Genomic DNA, 20,765 nt, shown 5'->3' on the forward strand with positions numbered 1-20,765 from the left:
GCTGAGGGCTCTGTTACATTGGACTTCTACTTAAAGTTAATCATCCTATATTTCTAATCATAAACTTAAAAAAAAAATCCCACCTGCTTAATGGAATTGTAGGCAGGCAGATGGAGCTCAGTAATGTAGCTGCAAGCATTTTTTATTAACACATTTAAACAAAAATGATCCTGAGACAAAATTATTCTTTTAAAAACAGCTTTGCAGTTGTGTACAGTAAATGCGATAATGAAATTAATTAGCAGAAAGACAGTGTAACTTTGTTAGAACATCACAGCCTGGGGATGATGTACCCTCTAGACCACACAAAGTAATCAAGATCAGACCTGCAAGAACACACAGCCATCCCATTTCCAGATGTGTGCTAGAACTTGCTATAGTACTACTGTTCTAATAATCCAGTTCTAAATATAATCACGTGTACATCCACTATTGCAGCAGGTAGCATTACACTTATGTCCAATACAAACATGCTAGTATGATCTGCCAACATCAAGTCTATCAAATTAGTTCTATAAGAACATAAGAGAAGCCATGTTGGATCAGGCCAATGGCCCATCCAGTCCAACACTCTGTGTCACACAGTGGCCCAAAAAAATTATATATACACACACACACACTGTGGCTAATAGCCACAGATGGACCTCTGCTCCATATTTTTATCTAACCCCCTCTTGAAGGTGGCTATGCTTATAGCTGCCACCACCTCCTGTGGCAGTGAATTCCTTTGGGTGAAGAAGTACTTCCTTTTATCTGTTTTTACCTGATTGCTCAGCAATTTCATCGAATGCCCACAAGTTCTTGTATTGTAAGAAAGGGAGAAAAGAACTTCTTTCTCTGCTTTCTCCATCCCATGCATAATCTTGTAAACCTCTATCATGTCACCCTGCAGTCGACGTTTCTCCAAGCTAAAGAGCCCCAAGCGTTTTAACCTTTCTTCATAGGGAAAGTGTTCCAACCCTTTAATCATTCTAGTTGCCCTTTTCTGGACTTTTTCCAATGCTACAATATCCTTTTTGAGATGCGGTGACCAGAATTACACACAGTATTCCAAATGAGCCTGCACCATCGATTTATACAGGGGCATTATGATATGGGCTGATTTGTTCTCAATTCCCTTCCTAATAATTCCCAGCATGGCGTTGGCCTTTTTTATTGCAATTGCACACTGTCTTGACATTTTCAGTGAGTTATCTATCACGACCCCAAGATCTCTCTCTTGGTCAGTCTCTGCCAGTTCACAAACCATCAACCTGTATTTGTAGCTGGGATTCTTGGCCCCAATGTGCATTACTTTGCACTTGGCCACATTAAACCTCATCTGACACATTGACGCCTACTCACCCAGCCTCAACAGATCCCTTTGGAGTGCCTCACAATCCTCTCTGGTTCTCACCACCCTGAACAATTTAGTGTCATCTGCAAACTCGGCCACTTCACTGCTCACTCCCAACTCCAAATCGTTTATGAACAAGTTAAAGAGCATGGGACCCAGTACTGAGCCCTGCAACACCCCACTGCTTACCGTCCTCCACTGCGAAAACTACAATATCCACAGCTATTAATAGGAATGAATGGAACAGAACCCTGCCTAGCTGCCTTGAAAGTCCTTTTACCACATTAGAAAGGGCTGTGCAAGCTGGTATTCATAACATTCTTTGAGCCAACACAGCCACACAGACCCATAGCATCTGAGTAGAATACAGGAACTGACAGCTGCGGGTTGGAGGTGAGATCAGATAAAATAAAGAGGCATAAAGCTACACCGCATCCCCTCAGCACGTATCTGCCCGATAACAGCAGACTACTCCAAGATCAAAACTAAAACCAGTGGAGTGTACTGCTAATCAGAATATTTCATAGAACTTCATGCATCAGAAACATCAATGCAGGGCTAATTTGTAATAGCAAGAGCACAAAATAACCACAGTAAGGTATTTTCCACCATCAATTGACACCTATATTGACTGAATATCTGAGATCCCAAGACAAGTTTCTTTTCATGTAAACCACAACTAACTTGCATCCCTGCTCTCTTCAGTTTGTTCTGACTTTTTCATTTACTTCCATCCACGATGGGCCCTGAACACTCAAAAAGTGGTCCAGTTTGGCAATGGAAGGGATTACATTTAAAATCACCACCGGCATTTCCTTCAGACACTCACAATTTGGATTAGAACAGATTACTAAAACTCCCACTATTACAGATTAGAACATTTTAAACACCACCTTAACTCTTCCCTGTGATGCATTTTCAAACAGATTCTTTTCTACCTCACCATGACCTTACTGCCTATAAAATAAATTAAAAACCAACTCACCCAATATCAGTAAGAGGTGGTTTCTCCCTTCCCCTCTTGTAGCAAAGAAAAAGCTCTGGGCTTTTAAGACTCCCATAGTTCAAGTTGGCTTGAAGTGCTGTGGGTGTTGATTCAACACAAGTGTAACCTTCAGGAACTGTTTCACCTGCTGATTTAATAATGATAGCAAGATCTGTGATTGGAGCCTTTGGGCCAATCGACTTTGTTTCCAAGCGATTTACTTCCTGATCCAGAAGTGTTGATGTATCAGTGAGTCCTGCCACTACAAAGTAGTCGGCCACTCTTGGGCCTTTATCCTCTATCATAGCTGGGGCTGGTATTCCTAGGAAAGAATAAAAACAAATATCAGATTAACACACATAGTTTCCAACAGAGTCAGTAGGTCACCTCCATAAGCAGACATAAAGACAGGAGAGATTCCTTTACATGAATCAACCTTTCCAGAATGCTGATTAAATCTACCACTGTGTACTAAGCAAACATGGTAACAGATTTGTCTTGCAGTGCTCAAAAGATGACAAATGTACACATATAAACTAATGAAATTTGGCTTTATGTCTTCTTCATCCCAAAGGAATGCAGAGAAGATACAGACAGACGTTTGATAGAACTCCTGGAACTTTCCTATCTCCTTACATTCTAGTCTCTATAAAAAGGAATGCAATTTATTTTTCTGAAAGCAATGTTAAACTGCAATCTAAAAATATTTTTAACACTGGCCAAGTTGTATAACTCATGCCAGCTACAAAGCTCGATTTTCCAATGGCAGACTGCTGAATTTTTTTTATTTATTTCAGAGCAATCATTTCAGGTGAATAATGCATAATACTTTTTTCCTCATCTGGAAATGAAATGTGAACAGCATTGAATCCATCACCACAGACCACTCACTATATGGTGATAGCCAGCTAAGGCTGCCAGACCCCCCAGTAGAGACAAGGGACCCCGTTCTGCCAGGCTCCACTGCCGATCAGCTGGCTGCAAAAGAGCAAGGCCCAGCATATCTATGTGACTTCCAATGTGACCCAGAAGTGATGTCACCACATTGGTAACACTCTGGTATTTGGGCAAAAACTCCTTGGTAGAAGCCAAATTTACCATAGAGTTTCCCCCCCAAATACCAGAATGCTGCCCCAACACTGTTGTGTGATGACGTAAGGGAGGGGGAGAGAAGCAAACCACTATACCAGTCCCAATCCAAGCTTTGGAGTACAGTGATCTCGCATATCAAATACCTACTATGCCTTAAATAGAAAGAATGCTATAATGATTAAGTATATCCATTAGATATCTATCCTAGATAACTCAGAAGCCACTATTTCCATCTTTCTCTGAACTTTATCCAAAGATCTCAGAAAGCTACATCTAGGATCCACCATTTCCTCTTCTGCTCTTTCCCTTCATGACAATATCTGCACCTCAGAGATACCGTATGATACCCTTTAAACTACTTTTCAATAGTTAAAATATTCTTTAATAGTTTCGTTATTTTTCCACAGTTTTGGTTTGTGTCTTTAATCTTGTTCTGTGGAACTCTTTGGCTTATCACCCTTTAAATTAGAGCAGCACAGAATTATTAGGAGGAAGTTTTTATGCAAGCAACTCGGGAAAGGCTTGCTCTGCAGAGAGTTTGTTTTTCTTCATGTAATACTAGAATTGGAGAATACCTGGTGAATAGGCAAATCCCACAGTTGGTTTGGCAGCAGTCTGTACCATTAAAAAAACAGCAAAGAAGAACATGAGACTACTGAAGTTTTAGAAGGCATAAAATTCTGACTGAATGAATGACATAAACTCCATGCCTCCATCTTGCTATTGACAGTTAAAATATTTCTCCCTTCTCTCTATTTATGGCTAAAATGTTACATTTTTCATTGCAAAAATCCTAACAATTTTGTTCACTTCTATCACCTAGCCAGAAAGAGAACAGTATCAATTCATGTCTTTCTGCCTGTGCTTGGGATGCCTCACTAGAAGAACATTTATTTCCTGGTGTAGAGAAAGAAACGTTGAGACTCACTGTAATATAGCAGGATAATAGGTCCCTTGGCAGCAACACTTCTGAATTCTTGATATACTATTCACACATGCTATGTTCTCCACACAGCTGCTCTGAACAAAACCACCAAGTGTGCAGGGCTGATATCACACTCTTTGGCACCCTTCTGGTACAGTGCTGATTGTGTTTTATATTGCAGCCCTGATAATGCCATGGAGAAAAAACTGTGTGTAATGGGAGAACATCTGCCAGTTCAAGACAACAACTTCTCATAAGACCCAGGTTAAATTCCAGTTGTGCAGAAGTGTCCTTAAACTTACTTTAAAAAAACAAATTCCAGTATTCACAACAATTAGTATTTGTCTTGCCTGTAGTTTAAAATGTAAGTTGCTGTTTTGCCATCATTCAATCTTAAAGAACTCCCTGCTAGTTCAGCCCAAAGCCTTCTGAGCAGGGATAATTACAGTAAGAAATTCACATTCTGAAGACGTGCCTGGTTCTGCTTCTTTTTGGTTATTTTTTCACAATATGATGTTCAATAATTACAAATTTGTTTATAAATAGTAATAATTGGATGCTGTCAAGTCACAACGGAATGATGGCAAACCCGGGATCATAGGGTTTTCAAGGCAAGAGACCAGCATGGTTGCCCATTGCCTTCTTTTGCATCGCAATCCCAGTCTTCCTTAGTGGTCTCCCAGCCAAATTTTAACCTTGGCCAACCCAGCTTAGCTTTCACGCTCTGGTGAGATTGGGGTAGTCAGGGCTATTCAAGCTGTTAACACATTTATAATATATTATAATATAATAATCACTTGCTGATCTGCCAAAACCAGCTTCCATAATAAATGGTAACCAAGAACCACTGTTTTTTTCAAATCAACTGAAGGATAATTTTTAAAACTCTCTTTCCAGACTATTACAACACACAGTCATAGCCGCTTGTTTATCATGTTTGATTAAAAGAACATATACTCCAACTTTTATAAAAGGAAATTAGATAACACCTGTCCTAAGTTAAAACACAGATATTAACTCCTCATAGCAGAGACAAAAACCTGGTGAGCCCTGTTTCCATGGGGTCTGCAGTCTCTCACAAAACAATGAAACATGAAATATGCAACATAATATATAATATTTGTATTAAATACTGACTACCCATATTAACAAACACCACTTATATAAAATCCCAACCAAAAAAGATAACTATTTCTATTGGTAAAGGAAATACTGTCTCTTCTAAACCACAGCTGGATGAAAATCAAACACTGTCATACCATCATGAACTCCTATGTTCTAGAAATCTCTGGTGATAAATATCAGTTGCTGGCTTGAGGTAGATGCTGTAAGCGATACTGATATGAGACAAAGTTGTATCATTAATCTTCACCTAAGGCAACAAATAGCTTCTTCTGGACCCTGCCAATGGCTCTGATCCCTAAGCAAGAAATGCTCATTTTTGCACATCACAGGTTTTTGTTCCAGGGAGTGCTCCTTTGCCAAAACAATGGTGCAGAAAAGTTATGCTTGTTTGCTCACAAGTCGATGTACATGCCTTCTATATCACCATTTTCATTACAGGAAGGGCGAGAGATTCATTACCAACAGGGATAAAACAGATACCATGCATCCCATTATGATTATTGTTATTTCAATTTACTGGATTACCTCATCTCAGTCTAAGCCAGTTGTGTGTGATGTATAACGAGTAAAAACAGTACATTAATTAGCAAGCATCCTCTCATAATCTTCAGTACATTGCGGTGGTTTCATGATCCAGGGTTAAAGTACGAGACACCATATTCAACTAAATGTAGCCTATCCCAGTTTGAGAACTTCTTCATGTAGTGAGGGGAAGCAGGGAAGAAGCAGCAGTGAGCCAGAGCAAGGGAGTGATGGGAGGGAGGCTGCAAGTACAATGCTTACTCTGGATCTCACTGCATGCTCATGTGTACCTTGGGAGGGTGAAGAACAACAGCATCCAAAACACCACATATAGCTGCAGGAAGTCACAATACTTCAGCTGCAAAACAGAATTCGATGCTTGCAGCCTGCAGCAACGCTGCTAGGCTGCAGTAGCAAGGTTTGCCTCCCTGGAAGGGAAAGGAGGATCTACAGCCCGTTTGGGCATGTATTTGAGGGGGCGGGGCCAGGCCATTGTAATGGCCAGACCTCCGTTCCCTGCTTCAGTCTCAACGACAATCGGCCCTCCCACCCGCCCTGTTTGTTATGTAAGCAATTGCTGGTCATCTCATGTTTGGGGGGCCGGGTAGGAATTTTTTGCTTCCCAGCTGATTGGCAGTTGCTGGGGTGTGTTTTTTGCCTACCCTACATAGCAAAACAGTGGATTTGGCTATCGGGAGGTGCTGTTAAATAGGTTGGTCACTTTAGTTTGACAGGTTTTTCTGGATTAGGGTACTATGCGGCTACGGGAGGACCATGGGGAATTTGGGGTCTGGCATGATCATCCTTGGGGTTTGATGGCCTGGGGTAGGGAGAATGCAGACTGTCCCGGAGGCTCAACTAGAGGGTACCTTCCATTGAGACGTGCGTCTGGTGGTTGGGCCCTCTGGGGCGTGCCTCCCAGCTGGGCTGGCCTGGCGAGAGCTGCGTCACACAGCTCCAGCTGGGGGCTGGGTCTCTTGCACACAAACGGCAGGGGAGTGGTCTGTTGAGACCCCTAGTCCTGACCAGGCCGCAGTTTGGGTGCCCTTGCCGTTTTATTATGATGATTAATAAAGTGGCCCATTATTTATACCAATGCATTGTGTCCGACTCTTCATTCTGACTTGGGGGGCAATATATCTAATTCCACAATGTGAAATCCAGTACAGTGGAAATATAATCATCATCATATATAATAATTCCCTAATGGTGGTGGCAAAATGGAGCACTTCCATTGGCAAATGGGTGCATTCAACAAACCATTGACCTATCATGCATCAGTCACCACCTCTGGGTTCCCACTGGCTGACTCCTGTCACCTACCTCCTGCAGGCCTGGGAACACTGAACAAACCACCAAAGCAGGTAAGAGACAGATACATCTCAGATGCTTCTCTGTCTTTTCCATCAACTGGCCTCAGAAATGGCTGCCACTCTACTGCAGCCGCAGGACATGTTTCCTCAGAAGCCATGGTGGCTGTCTCTTTCTTGTAATTCTCTCCCACCTCCCCTCAGCCTCACCCCTGGACAGATGAGGATTGGGCTGCTGGGGAAGCTGCTAGCCAGAGGCTGCTAGGCAGTAAAGGGAGAGCACCCTCAGCTGAATATAATGTCATAGGGTCCACCCTCCAAAGCAGTTATTTTCTCCAAGATGGGGAGAGAGATCTTTCTAGGGCCCGTTGTATTTTTCTTCACAACTGGCCTTATTCCTAGTATAATAATATACCCTAAGAATTGGGAAATCAAAATTGCTGAATCAAATACTATGATATAGCCAATAAACCTATCAGGAAGACAATGTTTTAATTAAGATGAGAGTTAATCTCATCAAGGCGGTGTTTTTTTTTTAATTTCACAGATTTCCATCTCTTCGTACATACAAGCCACCAAGTCACAAGACAGGTTTCAGCTGAAAGTCTTGGCACATGAATCTTATATGTCAGCACAATACTAAAGATGTTTCTCCACAGTTTCATTCAATTTCTGTTGCAATAAAAACATACAAACTCTGAAAGATACAGTTGACCTCTTTGTTTTTAAAATACATTTTAGGTTGACTTCACACAGTTTCCATAATACATTTTTACCAGCATGCACACACACAAGGCTCTTCAGGAAGAAGAAGAAAATTGCAATATTTTGTTTGGATATGAACTGGCGGGCAGTGGCCCAAAGAATTTTCTTCAAATCTCTACTAGGAACACTAACCTGGATTGATCTCAGAAGCTAAGCACTGTCAGCCCTGGCTCTTATTTGGATGGGAGACCTCCAAGGAATACCAGGGTCATGATGTGGAGGCAGCAATGGCAAGCCACCTCTGGATATTTCTTGCCTTGAAAAGCCTACAGGGTCACCATAAGTCAGCTGTGACTTTATGGTAATTTCCACGATCACATTAGGAACATACTTGGAAAATAATGCTTTCACTGTGAAGCCCATATAAGCAAAGTTAGCGCCTGCATTCATACAAAGCCCAAAAGCTGAAAGTATTTTCAAGTGCTCATTTCACTTCATTTCTACACAGCAACACTATATGCACATACTTTCTCCTAACTGCTAGAGGACTATGTTAAACAAATCACAGAGATGGACTATTTTGAAGCTTACCAACTTCAAGACATATCTCTTTTTACAAGAGCCTTTTCTCCACTCAGGAATTCTGTAGTCCTTCACGTAATTACTCAGCACATCTAAACTCTTTAGACCGATACTCCAGCACTTTATGAAACACAGATTTTTCACACCAGAAGTCTTGAAATTAAACCTCAAACCAGAAAGCACATTCAGGATGTCATTAGTATTTTCATCTGAAACAAAAGTAGTAATAATATTTTAGCCCAATAATGTACAAGTCAGCAGAGATAAAATAGCAACTGAGGACAGCCATCTCAGTTTTCATCAGGTCTGTAGCCTCAGTAGGGCCCACAGGGCCCCAACCTACCACTTAAACACAGGGGGCAGTGCCCTAGCCCCACCACTTACCACCCCTGACTTCTGCCAGTGGGTGGGAACCCTGGAGCTCCCTCCCTCGCCTTTCCAAGCCAGTCAGAGAAGCTGGGAAGTCACAAGTCAAAAGGTCAAGTCTTGAGACATCAGTGGTTTCCCAGGACATGCTTCCCTGGCAGGCTGTCCAACAGATCACTGCTTTTGCACTCACATCCTTCCCCCAGACACACGTCAAGAGAGTTCAGGAATACCAGAGAATTCAGCCAGGCTGCTTGCCTTGTGCCTTCTTCCAAGTGCAGCCCCCCACAGTCCCATTCCCTTGCCTTGGCCTGTGGAACTCCTCCCCATATAAGCTGCCACCTCCCATGTGGCCCCCACAGACCACCAAGCTTTTCGGCAGAGCTCTGAAGTGCCCTCTCAGGTCCCCAAGGTGGCAGCTTCACAAGGTGCCATCCCTCCGGCTTCTCCCAATGGACAAAAGCAGCCTGGGGGGTGCTCCTCTGGGCCACCAGCCCTCCCCCGGTGGGCAGCTATTTTCTCCCTTCTGGATGTGGCCTCTCTTCTCTTCCACAGCCCGAAACAGGTCTGCCTTCACCAGGGGGCGGGGAGGTCCCTCACCCTTAACCAGTGGCCATGGCTAAAAATTATACTCGACATTCCAAAAAGGGGAGGGGCAAGGGACAAAAGGTTAGCAAAGGGTAAAGAGGCTGATCAGAAGGGAGGTGTGGGCAAGCTCAGCCAATGTGAGGTGAGAGGGAGCAGGGCTGGAACTGGTGCAGTTTTCTGGTTAATCATCTGCCCAGGTGAACATGATATTCTGGGTGAGCTGGGCAGGGCTGGATGCGATTTGCGCATTGCTTGCATACATTTGAATAGAATGTGCACATGTTAGTTTCCTTTTAGTTAGTGTTGGGTTTTCTTTTGGTTGTGACATCATTTTGTGCCCAGCAGCTCCCACAACTTCAGGAGAAGGAAGAGGAGATTGGATTTATACCCTGTCCTTCACTACCTGAAAGAGTCTCAGAGCAGTTTACAATCTCCTTTCTCTTCCCCTCACTACAACAGACACTCTGTGAGGTAGGTGGGGCTGAGAGTTCTCACAGAGGCTGCTCGTTCCTGAACAACTCTTGACAGAGTTATGACTGACCCAAGGTCACTCCAGCAGTTGCATGTGAAGGAGTGGGGAATTCAAGTAATTACAGATACTTAAGATTGCTCTTTGACTTTTCGAGGCCTCATTCGCAGGAGAGATAGGCGTATAATCAGCCTCTATCCCTTCCTCTGAGCTAGCTGCTCGTTGTTATGGTTAAAATTAGCCAGTGGTATTGAAAGCTCACTTACTTGCCAAGTAGAATTGCCACACTACAAGTAGAAAGGCGATATATCAAAAGCTTACTGAAAGGAACGAAAGAAAGCAGTCGGGCGTTCATCTTTTTCTGCTGCGCCAGCTATCTAGGCAGCAGAGCCTTGGGACATGCAAGAAGCACAGGAGCAGCCGCCGCTGCACCCCTAGCTTCTAGCAAAAGTCCCATGCCGAAGAAAACCCCTCCAGGGTCTTCCTATTGAGGCGCCACGTGTGTGACGCCCCTCCAACCGCCTGATTCAAAGGTGCCGCAGGAGGACAATCTGCGAACACCCCTGAAGTCAAGATAACGAAACGGGTTTTGTCCGTTTCTTTTGCTTTGCACCTTCACCCCAAGAAATCTCAACTAAATCTTAAGGCAATGGGCTGGATCCAAAAAGGAGAGCTTGCATAAAAAGAAGAGTGTTATGAGTTCAACCTACTAACAAAAAGACATCATGTAAATTTCCCTTCAGCAAGATCGCCTAGACCATTTTTCCAAACTATGTCAAAGAATTTAGAGGGGCTCACCTTGATCTATATCCTGTGCAGACTAGGTATTATGAGCAGAACTATAGGTTTTAACATAAACAAAAGAACCACTTTTTAAATGTTACTTCCATAAGTTAACATCTCTCTTGATCTGAAATTTTTCTGTACAGATCAACCATAGTAGTATTTTTACTTGCATCTTACAGAACTTTTAAAAAAAAATAAATGAGAACTATTATTTATTGAGTTAACATCTTAGAAATGAAACCAATCTAAAAATGATTCAGGCATCTGGAAGCAAAATTATATGGAATGAAGCAAGAAGAGGGAAGGGACAAATGTACTCAAAAGCCAGCTGTAACCATAGCAGAAATTAACAAATGTAAAATGAAATACATTTTTCAAGATAACTGAGAATGCAATCTGATCTATCCCAACTCCCAAACAGATTTTTTCCAACTATGCATGGCAGTTAAAACCTGTCTTGCTTCTACTTGACTATTATTCTCATTTTAGTAAAATGTTTATATGAGTCAGACTGATTTCCAATGAATCATCACATTCAGAATTTGTCTTGGCACAGCCATACAGCAAAGAAAAAACCATTGTAACATGTACAAGCCCCATCTGTGTTGGATCCTATGGCTCCATTCCACTCAAGATGGCACTTTCATCCAATATACCGTAAGCAATCTTCCATTGACACAAAAAGCTCATCCTACCAGTGTTAAGATGCTGTCAAGCATGCGGTTTCAATGACGAGTCAGGTTTGATATAAAACTACGTTTATTGATAGACCGATACTTTCAGTGTAACAGATTCTTGAGAGTGATGTTAAAGATACATTGATACAATACTTTTAAGGCATACTTCAAAAGGATTCCAAAAGGTGGGGGTGAGGGATGCACTCTCACACATAAACTATCATAAATGTCTACATTCTCATGGCGTTATCAGGACTCCGTCCTTGCTTTCCCCAGATGTGCCACACTCCCTAACAGGAATGTATGGGAAGGTGCTGATTACTCTTTCTCAAATTAGTTTCGTTTCTCTCTACTTCTACTTTGCAAGCAATAAAGTAGGTAGAGGGAGAGGGAAAGAATAACAAAGTTAACAGACCTTGGTCCTCCATGATATTTCACAGGCCAGCTTTATGGAGGACCCTAAAACAATCAATTACCAATGGAATTCTACCAGGCTTGACTGATGCAGCATTCCTAAATAGCAGCTGTCCCTTGCAGCAACCCAAAACATTCAACCTATTTTACAACAATCTGCTTCTCATGCCTGCCCATCAACAAAATCAAAGTGCAAGAAGGGGAAAATGAGGAAAGATGTCAGAATGCTCTACCAGTCCGATTGCTGTAATAACCAGATATAGTGAGAACTAGTCAAGGAATGCAAGCAAGCTTTTTTACAGGTACTGCTATCAACTCACTTTTCAACTGAAAGGGAAAAACACATATCCTATATACATTCTATTCATTCATGAGTAAACTGACATTTTTTTATCAGACATAGGGCATTTTACACACAGAGATTAGTTCCGCTGGGAAATTAATCAACCAGAAAATCAATATTAACCAATATGTCATCTTAATAATGGCTATCTACAGTGCAGTTCCCCAGTAACAAAGGAGGGGGAGAGAAGAGGACTAATCTAAAACCCCCACTCCAATTAAACCATTTCCAGTCTAGCAACAGCACATCTTCAATCCGTCAAGCCAGTCATGGGTTCCAGTCAATTAAATAATTCCATTCCTATTCTGTGTTCCCAACTTCACAGTTCTCGTCAATAGACAACTGAGTGACATTCACAGAATTCCAGGCAATTTTTAATGTATCAGACAGATGCACCAAAAGACTTCAGTAATATGCACATAGTACAGTGTTACTATGTTTTTGTTGTGTTAGCCACTATGCTCCAACAACAAGGAGGACAAAAAAGTTCAGCTTCTGAATATAAATATGATAACCATGTTCTTGGCCTCGCTTTTACTCCAGCATACAAAAGTCTGCTCAATACAGACTGGCTATTGTTCTGGGGATAATAATTCCAGATGGGTGACCACATTAACATGTAGCAGCAGAGTAAAAAAGGAGTCTAGTGGCACTTCAAATACTAACACATTTATTCCAGCATAAGCTTTTGCAAGTCAGAACTCCTTTGCATCCAGTGCTGGGACTAGAGATGTAAAATTTTCAGAAATTTTGAAACCATGGCAAAAAACAGTTTTTCCAATTTTTTTCAGGAAGAAAAAGAACTCTAGGGGGGAAATTTAGATATATGGAATACTTACTGTCCTGTCAAACCTGAACTAATTTCATTGTTTTAACAGCATAAAATGCATTGTTTATTACTTACCAATCATATAAAATTGCAACATCTCACATATTTATAGACATTAAAAGTTATAAATGCCTTATATAAGCAAAATTTTCTATAAGCAAAATTGCAAATATACCCAGTACTTTAGAGAAAACTGCAAAATGATGCATCCTATGCTATTCTTAACATACATGTGTTAATTTTTGCTGTCTCGTTAGAAAAAGTTCAGTGCTCAGTGGAACTTTCAGAATTTTTCTCTGAAGCTGTAGTACAGTTTCTATTCTATGTCCTTCTGATTGTTTCTTCCCTCCCACAAAGTAAGACAAGGTAAGACACAGTGGTCTGAAGAAGAGGTGAGAAGCCCAACCACAATTTCAACCATGTCAGGTCAAAAGGACTACAGAACATATGCAACAGTTGAAAAGCAATGAAAGCATTGCATGCTGCCCTCATAAGATTACGGATCCTTCTAGGTGCCGAAATGCATCTTGTATTTATGTTACAACATGCTCACCATTTCTTTGAAAGCATTTAACTCACTCTAAAAAGGAAATATTTCATAGGAGTGTCTCCCGCCCCCCGCCTTGTACTTCCTAAAATTTCAATTTTTCTATTGGAAACATTGAAAAAAGAACCTTGGGGGAAAACTGTCCCCCTCAAAAAAAAATCCTTTTCTTTCTCAGGACTTCTTATCCAGACCTTCTTATCCCATCTTCAGTTGGGATTAGAATGTGCTAAGCAAAAGACAGCCTTCATGACAAATTTTCTTCATTTAACATTTCAAGGTTATTATAAAGTGTGACAGTTGTTGGAACACCAAAAGCAAGCAACTCCTACTATGCTGTAAAAACTATGAGCATGGAGAAAAGTGAGAATACAAGCTTCTATTTTTTAAACGGAAACAACTAACTCTTAACAAAAGCAGTTAAGACACAATTGCAAATCATCCTGTTACCATTTTCTGTCTACATGTCAAAGGAAAACCTTATCAAGTGCCAGATGGTAAGGACAGGTCATCCCCATCATATGCTTTTGACCGTTTCTATGATAAACAGTAAAAATATCCTTACTACGCAGAACAAATACATCGCTGAAGAATTCATACTAAAATATGAATAATTAATTCCCCAGGAAGTAAGAAAAACCTTCCACAATCAGAAGTAGAGATGCCTTAAAACAGTTTCAGACACAAAAGTCACTTTGATCCCTCTTGTAAAAAAAGATTAACATTATAAAAATTGAAAACTTTATATATTGTTATTCAGCTGAGATAAACTCTAAAACAGATAGAAATTATCCAACAGAACAAAAATACCAAGTATTTAGAAGACTGTTATAATAAAGCATACTTTCTTATGCTTACTTGAAATGCATCCTTAACTCTCCCATAGATTCAGGAGTTTAGTGGAAGGAGAGAGGGTTTCATCTGTCAAAATCATTGAACAAGTTTCTTGTTCATGATAACAGTGTAATTCAGGCAGCTACAGGAAATAATTCTTCCTATAATATTGTCCCATAAGTCTATTTTTCACCTTTAAAAATATGTTTAAGATTCATTCAAATTACGAAAGGTACTTTGGCTTCCCAAAAATCCACAGTGACATGCTGGTTATTACTGTCAAATAAAAAGAAGGGAAATCAGTTTCCCAGGATTTTTAACACCGCAATGAGCTAAATGAAAAATTAATCACTGTTTATTTCAAAAACTGTTAACTTGCAAAATAAATATGCTACATTTAATTTGTTTTTAAATTTTGTAAGGTAATATAAAGGTAAAGGTAGTCCCCTGTGAAGTACCAAGTCATTACCAACTCATGGGGTGATGTCACATCATGATGTTTTCTTGGCAGACTTTTTTTATGGGGTGGTTTGTCATTGTCTTCCCCAGTCATCTACACGTTACCCCCAGCAAGCTCATTTTATTGACTTTAGAAGGATGAAAGGTTGAGTCAACCTTGGAGTCGGCTACCTGAACCCAGCTTCTGCCGGGATTGAACTCAGTCGTGAGTAGAGCTTGGACTGCAGTACTGATGGCAGTACAAGATGGTAAGTCTGATCTAAAAAGCATTAGAAGAAAAAGAGAGAGAGGCTGCCTCCTATAATACCACTTGACTTAAGGGTTGTTGTGTTTGGCTTTAACTCCCCTCTTATTTCCTGCTGGTCAAGTAGTCCCATTTGCTTATGATTGCTATGAAGCAACTTGTTTCTCTGATTCAGCCACCTGCTTTCCTTTTTCCTTTACAGCCTGCTATTAGCAAAAAGCTTCTCTCTCTCTCAACCCCCCCCCCCCCTTATCACAAAATTAAATAAAAATATTTCTTTGGCTAGGTCAAAGATATCTTAGATGGAGAGGAATAGTGGTTCTGTAGTAGAGCATCTGCTTGGTAAGCAGAAGGTTTCCGGTTCAGTTCCCGGCATCTCCAGCTAAAAAGGGTCCAGGCAAGTAGGCGTGAAAAACCTCAGCTTGAGACCCTGGAGAGCCGCTGCCAGTCTGAGCAGACAATACTGACTTTGATGGACTGAGGGTCTGATTCAGTATAAGGCAGCTTCATATGTTCATATGTTAGCTGGAGGTAAATTTCATTTAAATAAGAATCAGTGCCGCCACCCAGAAAATACCATCCCCCAAAAAATGTTTCTACTTATCAATGTTTTGGGTCTGCCACCTGTATTCAGGGAGGCAGTGAAACAAGGAGAGATTCACCAGACAACCTCCCTTATGGATGAATTCTTTGGTTTCACAGAAGCATTTAATAACTGAAGTGTATTTATTTCTTATATTCCACAAACAATTCTCTCATGGTGGCGGAGCTTCTGAATTATTTGTCTAGATAAAAAAGAGAATCGTTACAATATTTGATTTTCTTACAAATATTTTGCGGAATTATCACTAGTAACTTGATCCTCCTAAGTCACCACTGACTTCTAGCACTTAATCTCTTTGGATGAGCAAGATGATTGTTTCTCACCAAGAAAAGCAGACTACAAATGGTTCCTGGACACACAACCTCTCCCACCCTTGAGGTAGCATCTGGTGCCTTGGTTTACTACAAGCTGGGTTACATAAAGAGGGCTGGTAGACATCTAGAATGGCATTGGCAAAACAAAAGCAAAAAACACTCAGAATGTGACAATATATTTTATAGTTCACTGGAAGACATATGAGGTGACAATGACAGTGCCCAGCTCAATTGTTTAAGACATTTGCTGACCAGAGAACACTTTTACAAAGGTTTCCTTTCCCCATGAGAAAATCTCTCAAGTACATTCTGACTAGTTTGTTAGCTGTAGATATTTCTGGATGACTCCTCCTGCTCCAGACCCCTTTCAGTCTGGCTTCAGATTGGACTATTCAGATGGTGATGATGGATTTGGTTGAAGATATACATTTGACTTTAGACAAGGGCTATGCATCTGTTGTTTTTATTGGATTTCTCAGTAGCCTTTGACACTGGATAGTGACATCTTGTTGAAGCTTTTGGAGGTAGAAGTAGGGGCTAAGGGAAATATTTTGGATTGGTTAAATCAATTCCTTATTAACCACAATAACAAAAGGTTGCTGTTGGAGACCAATGGTCATCAGTGTGGGAAGCGTCCGGTGGGGTTCCATAGGGCTCAGTTTTATTCCCCCTGCTATTTAATATCTAATGAGCAATCATTCACAGACTTGGAGTAAGTTATTGTCAATATGTTTATTGTTTTATCCAAAGCTCCAACAAGCAGGGTTGCCAGTTCTGGGGTTGGAAATCCTTGGTGATTTTGAGGGTGGTGTACAATCCCATAGAGCCAGTTTGGTGTAGTGGTTAAGTATGTGGACTCCTATCTGGGAGAACCAGGTTTGATTCCCCACTCCTCTACTTGCAGCTGCTGGAATGGCCTTGCGTTAGCCATAGCTCTCATAGGAATTGTCCTTGAAAGGGCAGCTTCTGTGAGAGTCCTCCCACCCACCACACAGGGTGTCTGTTGTAGGGGGAGAAGATATAGGACATTGTAAGCCGCTCTAAGTCTCTGATTCAGAGAGAAGGGTGGGGTATAAATCTCCAATTCTTCTTCTTTCTAAGTACATATATGAACATATGAAGCTGCCTTATACGGAATCAGACCCTTGGACCCTTTGTCCATCAAGTCAGTACTGTCTACTCAGACTGGCAGCGGCTCTCCAGGGTCTCAAGTTGAGGTTTTTCACACCTATTTGCCTGGACCTTTTTAGTTGGAGATGCCGGGAATTGAACCGGGGACCTTCTGCTTACCAAGCAGATGCTCTACTACTGAGCCACCATCCCTCCCCAATGAAACCATTTTCTCCAAATGAACTGATTTCTGCAATCTGGAGATCAGTTATAATCCCATGGAATCTCCAGCCACCAGCTGAAGGTTTGCAAGGATAGTTCTAAACTACTGCTGATTGCTGTGGTTTAAGTAAGGGTGAACAAACTGAAATACAGTCCTGACAAGATGGAGAAGGTGGAGGTCTTGAAGAACATTAAGCTCAGGCCCAAAGTAAAAACTGGATTTAGTCGTTCATTTGGCAACAAATGAGACCACCCCCACAAAAAATAATGAGAGCTGGTGTTGTGAAATAATTGCATTTCTTTTCTCATTTTGCAAACTTCATACCACAGTAAAGTGAAAAATGTCAACTTTTATTATTTTTTGGTGAGGGATACTAAGCTCTCCTCAAGGTGTCAAGGGACAACATGGACCTGCATACCTGCAGGACAGCCTTTCTCACTCTGCTCTGCCAATTTCATTCATCTGAACAAAGCCTTCTGAGGGTGCCACCCAAACAAATTAGTAAGACAGTCCATATACTGCCCCTTCATACACAAAGGGTTTAGATTCACAATATAATGGAACAGTCTAGGAGGACACATTTATTTATTTATTTTATTATTATTTTAGTTTTAAATATTTATTGTGAATCAAACAAAAGTTACAAACAAGAACCAAAAACACAGCAAAGAAAGAGAAAGAAAAACAATGTACACATAAACACCATACCCACCCACCACCTACCACCACATATAAAAGGAGCTTTGAGGGCATTTTAAAATATCAATTCTAATGTCTCATCTCAAATCCCAAGCTTTTTGCCCATATATACACTGGTTCCCAAGTTTTTATACATTCTTGCCAGTTTCCATCTCTCAACCTTATGGTCAAAATATCCATTTCAGCAGATTCTAATAATTTAAATAAAAATTCTTCCTTATCCGGAATTTGGGGGGATTTCCAATATTTCGCGAAGAGTATTCTAGCGGTTGTGATCATATACATCAGTAGTTTTTTTCCCCCCCGGGCTACGTTTTCTCTACATATACTCAGTAAATAAAGTTCAGGAGAGTGTTTAATCCTTTTCTTTAGAACCTTTTGGATCCATATGTTTATTTGTGCCCAAAATTTCTTAGCAAGTTCACACTTCCACCAAATATGGTAGAGTGTCCCTTTGACCTTTTTGCATTTCCAGCACTTATTATTATAAGTTGGATTCATTTTGGCTAATCTTGCGGGGGGTAAGGTACCATCTATACATCATTTTATACAGATTTTCTTTAAAAACTGTCGATTTAGTCAATTTAATATTATATTTCCAAATTTTTTCCCATTCTTCTAATTCAATGGAGTAGCCAAAGTCCTGTAGCCATCTTATCCAACTTTCTTTAACCGTTTCAGTTTGCATCTCAATCTCTAGTAGCCAGCTATAAATTTTAGAGATAAGTTTTTTGGGCTCATATATCATAGTATCGAATTCATTTACTTCCGCATCTTTGGGGAAACCCAAACCTTTATCAGATTGGTACATCGACTTGACTTGACATCTAAGACAGTCCATAGTAAGACAGTCCATATACTGCCCCTTCATACACAAAGGGTTTAGATTCACAATATAATGGAACAGTCAAGGAGGACACATTTATAAGGGGATGTGATTGTAGTCTTCGCAGCATTTTTTTATGTTTCTTTTCATCCTTTTACTGCACTGTCTTCTTTTATAACCCACTGTCTGCATTTGTATGATATGTTATGCCTTAGAGAGTTTTCTCTTTACGTTGTTCAACAACTCTTGTTCTTGTCTATTCTGTAGTATAGTTTTATTGTTTTTTCTACATTATATTCTATGTCATGCTTTAAAAGCAATTTGGCAATACTACTGTAAAGCAGAGTGGCAATTTTTTAAGTAAAAGCAAAAAAGACCAAACATGCTGTCAAGGAAGGAGGGGCATGAAATGAACACTATCCCTATCAACAAAAGTGATGCAACCATGGTCACCATGGTAAAAATGACCTTCTCTCCCAGACTGAAAGTGTTTGCTTTAACATCCTTTGATCGTGGATTGCAAGCTAATGGAATGCATGATGCATGTCATTTGCCAGGAAACAAGTTCTGAAGTTGGTATTTGACCCCACCACAAACTACTTGAAATTTTGCAATATTACAGATACACAATAGACATCCTTGAACAGAACCCAAACAAGACATTTTGCATCTGCTGCACTAAAAGTTAGTTGCCTAGTATTTTTTTTCAAGAGCTAGCTAAAAAAAAAATCATTTATTTGTTCCTAATTTCTCTTGTTTGCCACCTTTGCAAGCACATCACCTATGCATAAATATATATTTACTGCCTTAGTTCTGAACATACTGTATGAACGCTTGAAGCTGTTGTACTGTATCAGGCCACAGGTTTATCTGACGCAGTATCATTTACTCAGAGGTAACACTGGCTACCAAACAGAACCCTTTCCTAGGCCCACACTGCCTGGACTGGTGCGCATAGAAGATGTAGTCTACTACTGGTCCACGTCAGCTCCCTGCTGTGTGAACAATTCCTACTAATTTATTTATCTGTTTACTTTTCCAGATTTACTATTAAGTATAAAATGTTGGCAATTGTAATGCTAACTCTTGTTCCAGACTTTGAAGAGCTATGTCACTGGTTTTTAGTGAAACAAAAACCTGTAGCAAATTAGCTGACTTCCAAAGGGTTACACCATAATGAATGCAATGTTACATGCATGATGCCATAAGAATATGCACATATAAATTTAAGGATGCATTGCATGGAATGGCATCCCACTGGCATAGTTTGTCAACTTGCTACAATCAAAAAATTCTTTACCAGTCAGTGCAAGAACTAGAAAATAGGGATGCACATAAACTGCATTTTTGCAATTCGGTTCATGGTTTGTGGCTGAACCACAGACCAAACCATGAACCAATACACAGGTTCACAAACTGAACGAGTTCATATTACCTTGTGAGCCATTAAAACCCCTGCTTTCTGCCACTTTTGGAGCCATTTAAGTGATATTCGTGAACTGAAGAACTGCCAAGAACTTCCACAAATTTCAATACTCTTTGCGAAGAGCATTAAAATTTGTGGAAGTTCTTGGCAGCTCTTCAGTTCACGAATATCACTTTGCAAACCACAAATCGCCAAAATTCATGATGAACTTTAGTTCGTGAACCAGTTCATAGCCATCCCTTCTTAAAGCGAAGTGCCTCACCAGCAAATTTAGTAGCATAAAGCATTTCAGAACTTGATACAAATCAGTAGAGACAAAGAAAGATAAGCAAAGCCAGATCTGTGCCTTCTAAACTGTCCTGAAGGTATCCAGATATGTCAGGTACCTCAGCCACTCAAAGCAATAGAATAGCCACTAAGAAGCAATA

The 20,765-nt window shown here is 40.5% G+C and overlaps 1 protein-coding gene across 5 annotated transcripts in view; it reads right to left on the minus strand.

The window, feature by feature from the left end:
* The window catches only part of DENND4C (DENN domain containing 4C), a 90,607-nt gene that overhangs the window by 63,461 nt on the left and 6,381 nt on the right, over positions 1 to 20,765 (minus strand). For all 5 annotated transcript variants that reach the window (XM_060237232.1, XM_060237233.1, XM_060237231.1 and 2 more), the window contains exon 2: positions 2,322 to 2,643. In XM_060237232.1, the coding sequence (XP_060093215.1) occupies positions 2,322 to 2,626 (305 nt within the window). In that variant the 5' untranslated portion in view covers positions 2,627 to 2,643. The remainder of the gene's footprint in view (positions 1 to 2,321; positions 2,644 to 20,765) is intronic.

This window comes from Heteronotia binoei, chromosome 4 (assembly GCF_032191835.1).
Source record: "Heteronotia binoei isolate CCM8104 ecotype False Entrance Well chromosome 4, APGP_CSIRO_Hbin_v1, whole genome shotgun sequence".
NCBI lineage: Eukaryota > Metazoa > Chordata > Lepidosauria > Squamata > Gekkonidae > Heteronotia > Heteronotia binoei.